Source organism: Haliotis asinina, chromosome 5 (genome assembly GCF_037392515.1).
Source record: "Haliotis asinina isolate JCU_RB_2024 chromosome 5, JCU_Hal_asi_v2, whole genome shotgun sequence".
NCBI lineage: Eukaryota > Metazoa > Mollusca > Gastropoda > Lepetellida > Haliotidae > Haliotis > Haliotis asinina.
Genome location: NC_090284.1, coordinates 24,768,029 through 24,784,975, shown reverse-complemented (window position 1 = coordinate 24,784,975; position 16,947 = coordinate 24,768,029). Strand labels below are relative to the sequence as shown.

The 16,947-nt window shown below is 36.2% G+C and overlaps 2 protein-coding genes across 2 annotated transcripts in view; both read right to left on the bottom strand.

The window, feature by feature from the left end:
* The window catches only part of LOC137283176 (DNA topoisomerase 3-alpha-like), a 29,414-nt gene extending 28,355 nt beyond the window's left edge, over positions 1–1,059 (bottom strand). The window contains exons 1-2 of the mRNA XM_067814619.1: positions 800–1,059; positions 332–465 (exon numbers count right to left, since the gene is read on the bottom strand). Coding sequence (XP_067670720.1) covers positions 332–465; positions 800–925 — 260 coding nt within the window. The 5' untranslated portion in view covers positions 926–1,059. The remainder of the gene's footprint in view (positions 1–331; positions 466–799) is intronic.
* Positions 1,060–8,644: 7,585 nt separating this feature from the next.
* On the bottom strand, positions 8,645–11,539 carry LOC137283189 (histone H3.3A). Its single transcript, XM_067814633.1, has 3 exons — positions 11,383–11,539; positions 10,037–10,325; positions 8,645–9,259 (listed from the first exon to the last, which is right to left on the bottom strand). Exons 2-3 carry the CDS (start codon positions 10,316–10,318, stop codon positions 9,131–9,133), a joined length of 411 nt encoding a protein of 136 aa, XP_067670734.1. The 5' UTR covers positions 10,319–10,325; positions 11,383–11,539; the 3' UTR covers positions 8,645–9,130.
* Positions 11,540–16,947: the final 5,408 nt, after the last annotated feature.

Genomic DNA, 16,947 nt, shown 5'->3' with positions numbered 1-16,947 from the left:
TACATAAAGACAATCTGCCGATGAAATGATAGAGTGTAATGAGTGTAAATGATGCACTGTGAACCACTGTGAGTATTTTCCTTGGCTGTGGTCCAGATGCATTGCACATGCACAGGTGTCTGTAGCATCAGTATATGATCTCTGATGTACATTATAAGAACAATCACATCTTAAAATTACTTAACATTTCAAGCTGAATACAAGTGAAATTTCCTTTTTGACAACCACTTTACCATTTGGTACAAGGTAGCTCCATTGCTAATTAGTCTGTGGAATAGTGTAAATGGACATAATTTCAACGCTGCAGCTGTAATAGGCTAACAGCACTCACCACTTCCTGTATTGCGTTCCAAAGTCCATCCCCAGCAGATGTCCAGATACTGAAGTCATTGACATGGTACACTGTTGATTTAGTATACGATAATCAAACTCGTAAATCTTATTGAATCTGGAAAACCCTTCCCTCTGAAAGAAAAATTTATTATTGATTACTAGGGGAAAATATGACACAGGATAGAAAATAATTTTTTAAAAAACGTTTAATGCTTAAAATAATCTACACGCATCCCTTTTCCATACGATATAATAATCCCGAATCCCTTCTGTCAGTTTTTAACAGAAAAATCGGAAATTCAACCCTCAGGTTGCGACAAAATTCTAGGATACATATTTCTGATTATTTCAAAGCTTAGCTCTTTAAATGATTACAGGCACGTGTCACTAGTAACACCTTTGTTAGATTTCAAATCAATAACAGCTATAATAATTTAAGATGTAACCTAATATTTTTTAATCTCACCTTTCTGTATGCTCCCCTTGACATAACGTCAGCCAAGGACTTGGCAGCATCATTTTTCTCTGCGACATTCAGGACACGAACCATTTTAGACACATTACTCCGAAATCTAACAAAGGTTTTAAACATCACACCTGATGCCCAAATAGGTTTTATTTTGAAAATATGATGCTACTCTTCAAAATAGCCATATTCTGCATTGCATAAAATTTCCGAAGTCCAATTTGCCGCCATTTTGATTAGTTCAAGGTCATATACTGTTTCCGGTGGTTTGCACTAAAAGTTTGATCACCAGTTCAGAATAAAACATTACTCAAACACTTAGAAATCTATATCTAAAAGAAAGAAACAGAAAATAAGACTATCTAATTGCTAGCAAAATTCCTAAAATACGTACTATAGTCACTTGCCTCTTATGTCCTTACTTTTCAATTGCTGTCCGAATTATAGTTCAATTTGATGTTTTGAAAGAAATCGTGAAATCTCGCACTTGTGTACTTCCGGTAGAAGCTCTTGCATAAAAGCTATATAAGAGGTTATTCTATGACAACTGCCACAGTTTTATACGACTGACTCTGTCACTCAAATGGTTCGATAACCGTACTAAGGAAGTGGATGTTCGACGGTATGTATGTGCGATATTTGTCCAGCGTGCAGGTCATAATTGTATTCAATTTATGAAGATCAATAACCTTCTGCTGCTGTGCTAGGTCTGTCAGTCACAAAGTGATGTTCGCACTAAATATTGGTCGATTACAGATACATATCAAAGAATTACCTTTTAACTTTCAATTCTGAAAGAAATCAATATATTTCATCACCACTGAATGGTGACAAGTATAGTCATGGATTACTAACTGTAATACAGCTTCCTAAACTTTGGCCCCGTGAAGGTCCCGGGGTAGAATAGGCCTCCAGCAACCCATGCTTGCCATAAAAGGCGACTCAGCTTGTCTTAAGAGGCGACTAACGGGATCGGGTGGTCAGACTCGCTGACTTGGTTGGCACATGTCATCGGTTCCCAATTGCGCAGATCGATGCTCATGTTGCTGATCACTGGATTGTCTGGTCCAGACTAGACCGCCGCCATATAGCTGGAATATTGCTGAGTGCGGCGTAAAACTAAACTCACTCACTCACTCACTCCTAAACTTTGTGTTCCTTTGTATGAGTAGATTAAAAGTTGATTTATATATATATATATATATATATATATATATATATATATATATATATATTCATATCAGTAGTCATAAATGACTTTTTGGAAAGAGTTCCACCCCTCTTTTTACAGATTAAATTTACTACAGGAGGGTCCTTCCCCTGTGTAACATTTGAACATTGAAATAACTTCACTGATTGCTTCTTATACCTTTTCTAGTGTACTGAATGTATATATAGGGTGAGGTATGCATGTCAGTTTATAACTGAGCTCTTACCGATTTTTCACATTCACAATATATCCAACTGTCAATAATTTTAGCAGGCCCAACCTTGTGCATTACCTCGTAGTTGTAGGCTTGTTGCCATGTGTTTATGGCGTTAGAAGTAGAAATACTGTTCATGGTGTCCGACCGAATTTGACATAAAGGATTTTAGTGACCAGGATTGTTTAGTTTTTAATGTCTGTCTTGATGTTTCAGAATAAGAGGCCGTTGCTGGAGACCATGTTCAAACTGATATTCCCTCGTCAAAATCTTGCTGTTGCCCAGTTATGTACAACACAACCAGCTTGTGCAAGGTAAAGATGAAATGCCAATTTCACAGAATGATCAGTCGTAAAATCAACAAAATTTAATTCTTTTGGTGTAAAAATCAAATTAGTGCTGAAATTCTTTATGAATGGATCACTGAAAAACTTTGATGACAACAGGTATGTGGGAAAAAGGGCTAGCATTTAATTCCCCTTCAGTAGTAGTGACCGAGTTTATGCCACTTTTAGCAATATGGGGAGTGAACCTGGTCTTTGGTGTGAGAAGCAAGCGCCTTAACCAACTTCTTTTGGTTGTAAGACATACAGGTCAGCAGTTCAAATGCACATTTATTGTTACAGTTAAAAGAGATATGTTCATCAGGAGGAATGCTCCTTTGGAAACACTGAGAAGATAAATATAAAAATTCCTTCTGCAGCACTCAAATGTGGTTATGTAATATTCAGTGCTCCAGATAAGGGCATATCAGTATGTATGGCAAAAAAATCTGCAGATAAGATAAATAAAATGTATACCACATTGTGTGTAGGCCTGTATGCCACTATGTCAGATTTGTACTGTCATTCGGTGATCTGTAAGCAGTGCTTTCATTGGTCACATAAGTAATTGTTATAACACTAGTGGGTTGGCCTCAGATCTGTAGCTAGTGTTAATGAGAAGCAACATTTGATGAAACTTAATGAGGATAGTTTTCATCCATACAGGATATAAAATTGTGTTATATTTGTAGTGCAAGGCAGTAGTGTCGTGATTTGGTTCAGATGGAATGCCAGGTTACCATAGAACCCCAGCAGCATGATTGCAAATGGACCAGGTGGCCTCATGCTTTTGTGACTTGGTTGTGAGGTGAGATACCCTGACAATATGGGATGCTGCTCATACCAATCACTGTGTTGTCTGGTCCAGAAATAGTCATCATAAATCACCAATCCCTTTCAAACTCTTTTACTCTGGTACACTACCATTGGCATCAAGATCAGGTGAGACCCCCATAGCATGTCATGTCAGTGAACCTTTGGTGAACTTGGACCTCCCATCATAAATGAAGGTTGCATAATGAGAGATGCCAGTTTCTGGACACTTCTTTACCCTCAGCCAGAGACCCACCACAGGTCACTATCAAATCTTCCATTAATGCCTTTTCGTGTAGATGCCCTGGCACTCAGCAACAAGGCAAGGACAACTGTAACTTTATGTCTGGGTCATTTATGATTCCTGATTATGCCAATTTGTATCTACTATCACATCAGCTAGTCCAATATTTTGTGCTTATGCAAACCAAAAGCTTAGAAGCTTGGCTGATTACAAAGATCTTCTCATGATTTCAGTGATAAATATGGTGAATTACATGTGTATTTCAGTATGAGAAGGCTGCTGTGTCACACATACCAACATATGCATTGCATGTTAGTACAATCAAGAATGCAATAATTTTGCACAATGATTAGGGAAGTCAATATGTTCATAGAACTCGATATAAAACAGAACACAATGGTTGTGATATTGGTTTTATTTTTCAATATAGTCTCCCTGAACCTCGATGCATTTTGCCCATTTGTCTTTGAGACGGTCTATGCCCTTGAAATAGAAGTCTTCAGATTGGTCCCTCAGCCACGCCTCTGTTGTTGCCTTGAGGTCATCATCATTGGCAAATCTTGTTCCACGCAAGTGAGATTTCAAATTGCGAAACAGATAGTAGTCGCTGGGGGCCAGATCTGGACTGTATGGGGGATGGTTTAGTTGTTCGAAGCCACATTGTTGAAGAGAAGCTTGTGCAACACGGCTCTTGTGGACTGGTGCATTGTCGTGGAGAAGCATGACTCCAGCTGTCAACTTCCCACGCCTCTTCTCTTTGATGGCCGCTCTCAATCTTTTCAACAAGTCAGCATAGTAAGCCCCTGTGATCGTAGTTTTAGGTGGTTTATAGTCTATGAGAATCACACCCTTTGAATCCCAGAAAACGGTTGCCATGATCTTGCCAGCAGAAGGTTGTGTTTTGAACTTCTTGGGTGCAGGAGAATGCTTGTGCTTCCACTGCATGGATTCTTGTTTGGTTTCGGGATCCCAGTGATGAATCCAGGTTTCATCCCCAGTAACCAGACGAGCATGAAAGTTATCAGGATCAGCGTTGTAGATGTCCAACAGCTCACGACTGGATTCAACTCTCTGGTGACGATCATGTGCATTTAGGTTACGAGGGACCCATCTTGCGGATACCTTGGACATGTGCAGGTGTTCATGAATCACTGAGCAAACACTTCCATGTGAAATGCCACACTCTGAAGCTATCTCGTCCACCTTTATTCTCCGATCGGACATAATTAAGCGTTGGATCCGGGCAATTGTATCTTCTGTAATGGCTTCAGAAGGTCTTCCTGACCGTGGGTCATCTTCCAAGGAGCTGCGACCTCGCTTAAACTCAGCTGACCATTTTGCCACAGTGGAATATTGAGGGGCTTCCTCGCCATACACATTGATCATGCGTTTGTGGATTTCGGTTGCATTCACACCTTCTTTAGCGAGAAACTTGATAACTGCACAAACTCAGTTTTGGAGGTTTCCATTATTTGTGCAGGGTAATCGTCTTTTAAAGGCTCTAACTCTCAAGTAAATGCTCGAGGAAGGTTGGGTATCAGTATACAGAGTCACAGATGAATCAACTCAATAATGACACCAATGACAACATCACCAAGGATATATCAGCACCCACTTCTATGAACTTATTGACTTCCCCTCGTACTTGGATGTGCAAGTTGTTTTCATTCCTCTTTCAGCTTCAGTGCCATATATACTCAGGGGAAAAATAAGGGATCACATGAAAGCATATGTATTCATTAATTTTATCCCAGGTTTCTTCACAAGCTGCCCAATACAAAGCTTGTGAAGGAACCTGGGGAAAAAAGTAAAGGACCGATTGATTCCTTATTTTTCCCCTTATTTTAAGCATGTGTATTGCCTTGTTTCTTTTCTAGACAGGTAGCAAAATATTTGTAATTTCTCTAAGTGTATATTAGAGCTAAATTGTTTTTTCAAACAGATATGGCCTGTGATTGGCCTGTCATATTGATGATTATATAAGCTACATGGCAAGTCATTTCTGATCAATGTCATGTTTCCAGGGCTGTACATGCAACATGTGCGTGGAGGGCTGCAAAGACACGAAAGAGGGATGGTGAGGAAGCAATACCATTTACCAGCAGCAAAGCAGCCTCATGGAAAACTCAGGACAGTTTTGGCCCTCCACCCAGAGATATGCCCTGGTACCAGCCAATCAGCATCAGTATAAGTCTGGCAGTCTTCCTTACATATTTTATGTTCATCAGGGAAGAAAATGATGTTGACATAGAACTGAACAAGTCCTTGTTTCAAAGAGTGCCAGGGCTAGAGGAACATCAAGTTAAGATGGCCATTAAGCACGGTCAGGAGAGAGGATTAGATACAAAAGACCTTGAAATGAGATTGACAGAAATTCGTGACCAAAAACAGGTATTGAAGAATTCTTGAGTGATATGAGATTATATTTTTTGGAACTGTGAGTGCTGAGGAAGGAATAAAATCTGTGATGATTCACAACTGGTGTTTTCACTTTTGAGTCAAAGAGCAAATCTAGTAAATTCCTTATCCCTTTAGTCTCTATCAGTAGTACCAGCAGATTCACAACTGGTGTTTTCACTTGGAGTGATATGAGATTATATTTTTTGAAACTGTGAGTATTGAGGAAGGAATAAAATCTGTGATGATTCACAACTGGTGTTTTCACTTTTGAGTCAAAGAGCAGATCTAGTAAATTCCTTATCCCTGTAGTCTCTATCAGCAGTACCAGCATTGACACCTTACAGTTGCAGCCTCCAAAAATTCTGTTTGATAAGGAACTAGAGTGGTGGGCGACCCAAGGTGCAAGGGTAGTGATCCAGCAAGCTAGGTGCTGGGATTGAGCCCAACTGTGACTGAGTGTAAAAACTGTGCTGACTATTTCAGTGTTGTCACAACCTCTAGCATACAATACTTAACCCTGTGCACTTAAATAAACCCACAAATCCATTGTTAAATGACCAGATAGTGGCCACATGAATGTGTGTAAACACCTATGATCTGCTGACAGTAAAAACATTGCGATGATGTTTACTTTAAAGGGAAAAGTAAATCTAGTAGAGGGAAATTAGATTGCAAATGTTCATACTTTATCCTTGCCAATTGATCATTAAAATGTCACATATTTTATTCAACTTAGGACAAATCAAATCGCTATTATGGGTTTGTATTGCAAAGGTGTACACATTAAATGAAAAAAATAGAACACGTCGATGCTCATTATGAACAACAAATGAATTTGTTTCACTGCTTTAACTTTTACAGTTACTCCTAATACAAACCAGTAATAGCGACTTGAATCTTAGACTGTTAGTTAAGCAATTTTTATCGTAAGTTGAATAAAATTCTGAGATTTAAATGTTCAAGTGGCAAGGTGGAAGAGTTTCACTTTGATTTACATATTTGGTTGAAAATAAAATTCACTGGTACATTATCTCTGCAAACAGACTATAATTGCAGATACAGCAAGATGCAATAAAACTTGGACAAAGTAATGTGAAAATGTGTCCCAGTCCACACGGCTTGGGTACCTCATAAGGATGGCAAGGTCACATCAACTTGGCGCCTGGCGCTGCTGAAGTTGTATAATACAGATTGAGTTGAGATTGATATCCAGTGTTCACAGATATAAACATAACGTTTCGATGTTGAGCATGCATGTTGATGGAATTGACTTGGCACTTATTATATACATGTATATGTACGCATATATATGTACGCATGGCATGTAATAGTCACAAAAGGTATCAGGTTACTAGAATGAAGGATTAACCCATTGTCCACATGTTCATAGACCTACTGCATTAACCAGAGTCTACAGGATGGTGTACAAAATCAGGTACTGGGAAAGGCAGTGGCTATTCTGCACAATAGAATAAGAAATGCCCCATTCTAAATTCTGAAAAGGGGCTAATATTCCTGAAAATGACCCATTGTCAAAGTTCTCTCTCCCAATCCTTGAACATGGTTAATATGTGTGATAAGGCCAGGAGGTATATTAGATTACAGGTACTGGATTTTGATGCCATTGTAACATTTGACCAAGAAGCTCTTTAGGCAGTCTTCAAACCACATGTTATTCCAATTTGATTGGTAGAAACAAAACTTACTGTGGTTATTATGTTGCCATTTTGTGTATGACTTGTCTGCACATACTCCCATCTATGACAGACCGTGATAGTGATGACCCAGCAGACACAAGCAGCTGAGTGAGAACAAGCCACTGCAGTGTGAACAATTTTAAAATTTTTCATCTAAAATGAGATAAGAAATGTCAAAGACATCTCAAAAAGGCAGGTTAAGTTAAGATGACACTTCCAGAAAAATAATCCAGCAATATCACATCTGGCCTCTATCAATTTCTAAAATCAAAAAGAATAAAATCTGTGCATTCTCCACATGTCCAACCAGATGCTCAGATGGACATCAAGTCTGGGGTAGAATAGGCCTTCAGCAACCCATGCTTGCCATAAAAGGCAACTGTGTTAGTTGTAAGAGACAACCAACTGGATCAGATGGTCAGACTTGTCAACATGGTTGACGCAATCAGGTAATCACTTCCCAATTGAGCAGATTGATGCTCGTGCTGTTTATCACTGGATTGTCTGGTCCAGACAACCACCATATAGCAGGAATATTGCTGAATGCGATGTTAAGTAAACTCACATAGATATCAAACTATTGCCTTTGGGAATGCAAGGTGTTTGGGGCTATGTTGGCAACATTCAAAATGATGTTGGAAAAATAAGCTTTTTGTATGCAAGGTTTATACTTTTCCCCCCTCAACTGAAAGTTTGACTGTCCATCACGACATCCCTCAAGAACAAAACTGGAACATTTTTTGAGAAATTGAGTCAAACCTTAGTAAAATTAAAAGTTTTGCAGGGTTTTTTTCCCATTGTAATTCTTCATGCTTTGAAAATGGATCTATTTTGTATCTTGATCAGTGCAAACCATATTTAAAAACACTTGTCAAAAATTGTGTACAATTCCCCGTCCACTTGTTCCACGGTTCTTTATGTCAAAAGTCAACAGAACACACATATTGGTTGACCAAGTTTTAATTTTTTTTTCATCATCCACTACAAAAAAATGATTTTGAAATCGAATGATTTAAGATATGGATGAGAAATGACATGCTGCGCTTTTAATCTTCCTGATATTTTTGTTTACACTTAACACCAATAAAAGACAGTCCATCACACAAACACTAAAAGAACTTTAGTCTACATTTATTATGATACGATACACATAAAACAATGATAATGATAAAAGGCTAGCCTATATTACATAGCAGAGAAGAAAATGATAGCGACAAGAAGATGGACCAGACGAAAAGAATACTTCAGAAAATAAGTTACGGTTATTATATAAATCACTTGATCTACCTCTTGAGAATCTTTAGATGACAATATAAAAATTCACTCCAACCATATTATGAAATTTGTAAAACTGGTTCAAAAAATGATCCTGATGTGTTGGGATGATGGCTTCATGAATGTAAAAGTCTGTCTTGAAGTTTTCGAGTCACTTATGCACGTTCACCACGAATTCTCCTGGCGAGTTGAATGTCTTTGGGCATGATGGTCACTCTCTTTGCATGAATAGCGCACAAGTTAGTGTCCTCAAAGAGTCCGACCAGGTAGGCCTCGCTTGCCTCCTGCAAAATGAAACACTTCTGTCAACAACATGGATTTAAATTTTTTTGAAATTCTTAAATGCAAAGTTAATGGATGAACAGTGTCTGATGAATTCATTCTATTTGGACAAGACTTCTACCCAACCCCTTGGAAATGCATATTCCCTACAGGGTTAAGGTTTAGTCTTCATATTTCGCTTGCTAAGGTATCTCCAGGGTATATGTTCTGTTAAGTCTTCACTATACCTTGGATGCATCTAAAGGTTGGCCTGATAATTTTATTTCCTCACTTTGATAGCTCCGCATCCTCAAAATAGCCAATCTGCTAAGCCGCATTTACAAGCAGGCTTGCCAGTGTCAACAAAGATAGTGGTTGAAAAGCTGCAAAGGTTTATTTGTGATTCTGGGGAAATCATACAGACAACTTGACAGATTCGAAAATTCAAAAAAAATTTAAAAAACTCCTACCTCTTTCAGAGAACCTCTCCATGGCTTGTGTTGCAAAGTTTAAGTTAAATAATTTAAAAAGCAAAAGTTGTGATTGCTACACTCAACTTCCCAGCGTATACACCTGATTGGCTAAAAAGCCAACCCAGGGAGGTAAAACCCATACATGCATCCAGGAATATAGATGAGTCTTATCGGAATGCATACCCTAGAGGTATCAAGGATGGCGTAGACTTCCTCTTTAAAAAAACCCCAACAAAACACCTATGCTTACTATAGATCTTAGGCATATTAATGATTAATAGAGTGAAAATGTTTCCTCTATTTGCATAAGATTGTGTCATTACAAACCTGCAATGCACCAATAGCTGCACTCTGGAAACGCAGATCTGTCTTGAAATCCTGAGCGATTTCTCTGACCAATCTCTGGAATGGGAGTTTTCTGATCAGCAATTCAGTTGATTTCTGGTAACGACGGATTTCTCTGAGGGCAACAGTTCCTGGCCTGTATCTGTGGGGTTTCTTCACACCACCAGTGGACGGTGCACTCTTTCTGGCTGCCTTAGTAGCGAGCTGCTTACGAGGAGCCTTGCCACCAGTTGACTTACGAGCTGTCTGCTTGGTACGTGCCATTGTTCAACTGAAAATGTAAACACATAACAAATGACCACAAAAATCATATTGGATCATACCAAACGCTTGGAATTTGATCCCTACAAAGCAAACAGCAAGATTACTGAACATCGGACACCTTCTGCCATCTTTGAAAGACAGTAAGATTTGGTTATAAGTTTAGGTAGGGTGACAGGACACTAGGCATCTGGTATTCCGTAACTACTAAGCAGAACACTTTTGTGAATACCCTCATAATGTGTCTGCTTGCAACTGGAACCATTTTAACCCCTCGGGAAAAGATTATATAAATGCTCACATGGACATATAAAAAATCATCGCTTTGTCTGGGGCTACTAAGAAAAGTTCAATGTACACTATGTGGGAAATAGTATGTTAGCAATAGTAATGTTAATTACGTTGACATGTGTAGATTATCAAAGGCTAAATAAACCGTCATAGCAGAAGACGAAATAATTAACACAATAATCAATACATTAGACACTGGTAAAGCTTTGAAAGCTAAAGGTACTAATTTAGCATTAGCTTGTCATACTGAAATGACAACGGTAAAATGGCGGGAACTCCCCTACAGAAAGCAGATTCAGTACAGTTTTTAACAGAAAATCGACGTGTAAGGCTAAATAAAATCAAGAAAAAAAGGCGACACTGGCATCTTTTACAGGACGTACTTTGACTTGGCAAGCCTAAACCAGCGTGGTAGTCTATATATAGCATCTGTTCAGTTTATCAACAATGATCAACTACATTCGATTAATGAGACAATGCAGTTATTAAAAACAATCACAAGTTGTTATTAAGAATATGTAGATAACTTAACAACACATGGACCCATACTTGACACGTTGTCACCTTTTCGCTCGTCAAAAACTACTGTCAGGCTGTCAAAATATACAAAGCGTGCCACTAATGTAGAACATGGCGCCTACAGAGAAACTTCCCTCTACATTAACGGTTAGCGCTGGCTGGTTTTACTCGGCAGTTTGGGAATATTTTTTTATTTCTTTCACTTCATCTATACTACAGAAGTCTTAGAAGGGATAAGGTACATTGTACCCACTTACCGACGGAGAAAACTGCTTCCTTTCCTTGTTGAGGTAGAAATTTTACAATTTGCCGCACAAATCGCAACGAACGATGGTTATGAATACATTACCTGCCCTCGTCATGGGCCGTACCCATTGGTTCGTGTCTCTACAAAGAGAGAGGTTTCCATTGGACAGCAAAACAGATATTTCATTGGCTAGTACAACATAAGCCTCCAATGTTCATTGGATGAAAAGACTCGACGTTCATTGGTCAGATTTCGATCCGGTTTTGAGCGTCCCCGAAGTTGTGATGTTTTACATAGCAAAAGTTGTCTTATGTCTAACGTATTAACTTCTCTTTGTCTGTATTCAAGTTGTTTGGGGTGGGCTTACAACTACCAATGTGCCTAAAACGAAATCTCTCTTTCAGGAATAATTCAGCACAGAGCCTGGAAAACAGTCCTTGCATTAACTGCATATGTATCGCGGTGATATCGCGTGTACAAATTTGCTAAATAGTATCTTAACATCTTGAATAAGGTTTGAACAAAGAAGCACCTACATTGTTTGTGTAATATATTGCCAACCTGCATAACCGGTTTAGCGGATAGTACTGGGTGCTATCTAGACAGACGCTTAGTCTCAGACTATAGTATATGTATTTTGTACAGAAACAATTTATTCTCATTTCCTTCAAACATGAAAAGGTGACCATCTGATTCATAAACTGGGGAAATGTAGACTTGCTTCATTTGGGGCTTTATCGTTACAGGAAGTGGGAAATAATGCGGTTCAGGGACCGTGATAAAGGCTGGGAGAGATCACGTCATTAAGGAATGAGAAAAGTGGTAAGGTAGAGAGGCGTGTTGAATGTTTAGATCTAACATTATAAACGTAACTATTTTCAATTACCAGCCCAATGATAATGATGATTTTGTGTTTGATCGAAAGAGGGTTGATTTGACGGAAGGGTATGGCAATCTGAAGTGGTAGGATTGAATAATTATGTATGACTTATGCTAGAATTGGGAATTTTGCCAGAAGAAGACTTATATTTATGTAATATAAAGTTTAATATCCCCTTTCATTACAATGCGGCGGCACTGAGGAAGAAGAAACGTGCACAAAGGACAGAGAGGGGCATTTTCAAGATTTGACAGACACAAATCGATTATCATGAGGCGCGCGTGAAAGGTCAAGCTGGGTCATATCAACAACAATGTGTGAATGAAACTTGATATCTCTCCAGACAGGTTGGTTGCCAAGCTGAAAAACTCGTTGTTCAATGTTTCCCACACAAAGCCTCTGGGTGGGATTAAAATGCATGTTTTAATAAGGGTGTGATTTAATTGTTTACGGATTGTCGTGATGGGTGCCATGATTACGTCATGCGAGTGACAGGCAGGTGTAAAGACAAAGGATATCAATTTCACAATTGTTCACAATATCTTTTATCCCTCAAGACACGGTATGTTTGCAATTAGATACATGGGGGAATTATTTGTGTGTACCAGTTACAATAAGGACTTTCCTAATCCCCCTCCCACCCCCAATCCACCCGTCCGTACACACATGCATACACAGTAGATTGCACAATCCTGTGCAAAACGTTAGAGTTGTTCTACCCGGTACATACATTATAATGTGGTCTCTGGTTTGATGTTCTGTCGATAATTGCGTTCTAGGTTCTGAAAAATATAAGTGAGTCAGTTGTTTTTTCTTTCGCCGTGTTCAACAATGTTCCAGAAATGTCACAACGGGGCACGCCAAAATTAAAACATAAATATATTGTTATCTATTGTGCGTATAATTTTGTCAAATCCTATATTCATTTGCAGAATTCGTATTTTTAGAACGATAAATGCTGAATTGAAAAACCATGTGATATCTATTACGTGTATAAATTTGACGACTTGTTATCTATTGTGCGTATAATTTTGTCAAATTCTATATTTATTTGCATAATGCCTATTTCTAGAACGATAAATGCTGAAATGAAAAAACATGTGATATCTATTACGTGTATAAATTTGACGACATGTTATCTATTGTGCGTATAATTTTGTCAAATTCTATATTCATTTGCATAATGCCTATTTCTAGAACGATAAATGCTGAAATGAAAAAACATGTGATATCTATTACGTGTATAAATTTGACGACTTGTTATCTATTGTGCGTATAATTTTGTCAAATCCTATATTTATTTGCATAATGCCTATTTCTAGAACGATAAATGCTGAAATGAAAAAACATGTGATATCTATTACGTGTATAAATTTGACGACTTGTTATCTATTGTGCGTATAATTTTGTCAAATCCTATATTTATTTGCATAATGCCTATTTCTAGAACGATAAATGCTGAATTGAAAAACCATGTGATATCTATTACGTGTATAAATTTGACGACTTGTTATCTATTGTGCGTATAATTTTGTCAAATCCTATATTCATTTGCAGAATTCGTGTTTTTAGAACGATAAATGCTGAATTGAAAAACCATGTGATATCTATTACGTGTATAAATTTGACGACTTGTTATCTATTGTGCGTATAATTTTGTCAAATTCTATATTTATTTGCATAATGCCTATTTTTAGAACGATAAATGCTGAATTGAAAAACCATGTGATATCTATTACGTGTATACATTTGACGACTTGTTATCTATTGTGCGTATAATTTTGTCAAATTCTATATTTATTTGCATAATGCCTATTTTTAGAACGATAAATGCTGAATTGAAAAACCATGTGATATCTATTACGTGTATAAATTTGACGACTTGTTATCTATTGTGCGTATAATTTTGTCAAATCCTATATTCATTTGCAGAATTCGTATTTTTAGAACGATAAATGCTGAATTGAAAAACCATGTGATATCTATTACGTGTATAAATTTGACGACTTGTTATCTATTGTGCGTATAATTTTGTCAAATTCTTTATTTATTTGCATAATGCCTATTTTTAGAACGATAAATGCTGAATTGAAAAACCATGTGATATCTATTACGTGTATAAATTTGACGACTTGTTATCTATTGTGCGTGTAATTTTGTCAAATCCTATATTTATTTGCATAATGCCTATTTTTAGAACGATAAATGCTGAATTGAAAAACCATGTGATATCTATTACGTGTATACATTTGACGACTTGTTATCTATTGTGCGTATAATTTTGTCAAATCCTATATTTATTTGCATAATGCCTATTTTTAGAACGATAAATGCTGAATTGAAAAACCATGTGATATCTATTACGTGTATAAATTTGACGACATGTTATCTATTGTGCGTATAATTTTGTCAAATTCTATATTTATTTGCATAATGCCTATTTTTAGAACGATAAATGCTGAGATGAAAAAACATGTGATATCTATTACGTGTATACATTTGACGACTTGTTATCCATTGTGCGTATAATTTTGTCAAATCCTATATTTATTTGCATAATGCCTATTTTTAGAACGATAAATGCTGAATTGAAAAACCATGTGATATCTATTACGTGTATACATTTGACGACTTGTTATCCATTGTGCGTATAATTTTGTCAAATTCTATATTTATTTGCATGATGCCTATTTTTAGAACGATAAATGCTGAATTGAAAAACCATGTGATATCTATTACGTGTATACATTTGACGACTTGTTATCTATTGTGCGTATAATTTTGTCAAATCCTATATTTATTTGCATAATGCCTATTTTCAGAACGATAAATGCTGAATTGAAAAACCATGTGATATCTATTACGTGTATACATTTGACGACTTGTTATCTATTGTGCGTATAATTTTGTCAAATTCTATATTTATTTGCATAATGCCTATTTTTAGAACGATAAATGCTGAATTGAAAAACCATGTGATATCTATTACGTGTATAAATTTGACGACATGTTATCTATTGTGCGTATAATTTTGTCAAATTCTATATTTATTTGCATAATGCCTATTTTTAGAACGATAAATGCTGAGATGAAAAAACATGTGATATCTATTACGTGTATAAATTTGACGACTTGTTATCCATTGTGCGTATAATTTTGTCAAATCCTATATTTATTTGCATAATGCCTATTTTTAGAACGATAAATGCTGAATTGAAAAACCATGTGATATCTATTACGTGTATACATTTGACGACTTGTTATCCATTGTGCGTATAATTTTGTCAAATTCTATATTTATTTGCATGATGCCTATTTCTAGAACGATAAATGCTGAATTGAAAAACCATGTGATATCTATTACGTGTATACATTTGACGACATGTTATCTATTGTGCGTATAATTTTGTCAAATCCTATATTTATTTGCATAATGCCTATTTTTAGAACGATAAATGCTGAGATGAAAAACCATGTGATATCTATTACGTGTATACATTTGACGACATGTTATCTATTGTGCGTATAATTTTGTCAAATTCTATATTTATTTGCATAATGCCTATTTTTAGAACGATAAATGCTGAAATGAAAAACCATGTGATATCTATTACGTGTATAAATTTGACGACATGTTATCTATTGTGCGTATAATTTTGTCAAATTCTATATTTATTTGCATAATGCCTATTTTTAGAACGATAAATGCTGAGATGAAAAAACATGTGATATCTATTACGTGTATAAATTTGACGACTTGTTATCCATTGTGCGTATAATTTTGTCAAATCCTATATTTATTTGCATAATGCCTATTTTTAGAACGATAAATGCTGAAATGAAAAACCATGTGATATCTATTACGTGTATAAATTTGACGACATGTTATCTATTGTGCGTATAATTTTGTCAAATTCTATATTTATTTGCATAATGCCTATTTTTAGAACGATAAATGCTGAGATGAAAAACCATGTGATATCTATTACGTGTATACATTTGACGACATGTTATCTATTGTGCGTATAATTTTGTCAAATCCTATATTTATTTGCATAATGCCTATTTTTAGAACGATAAATGCTGAGATGAAAAACCATGTGATATCTATTACGTGTATACATTTGACGACATGTTATCTATTGTGCGTATAATTTTGTCAAATTCTATATTTATTTGCATAATGCCTATTTTTAGAACGATAAATGCTGAGATAAAAAAAACATGTGATATCTATTACGTGTATACATTTGACGACATGTTATCTATTGTGCGTATAATTTTGTCAAATTCTATATTCATTTGCATAATGCCTATTTCTAGAACGATAAATGCTGAAATGAAAAAACATGTGATATCTATTACGTGTATAAATTTGACGACTTGTTATCTATTGTGCGTATAATTTTGTCAAATCCTATATTTATTTGCATAATGCCTATTTCTAGAACGATAAATGCTGAAATGAAAAAACATGTGATATCTATTACGTGTATAAATTTGACGACTTGTTATCTATTGTGCGTATAATTTTGTCAAATCCTATATTTATTTGCATAATGCCTATTTCTAGAACGATAAATGCTGAATTGAAAAACCATGTGATATCTATTACGTGTATAAATTTGACGACTTGTTATCTATTGTGCGTATAATTTTGTCAAATCCTATATTCATTTGCAGAATTCGTGTTTT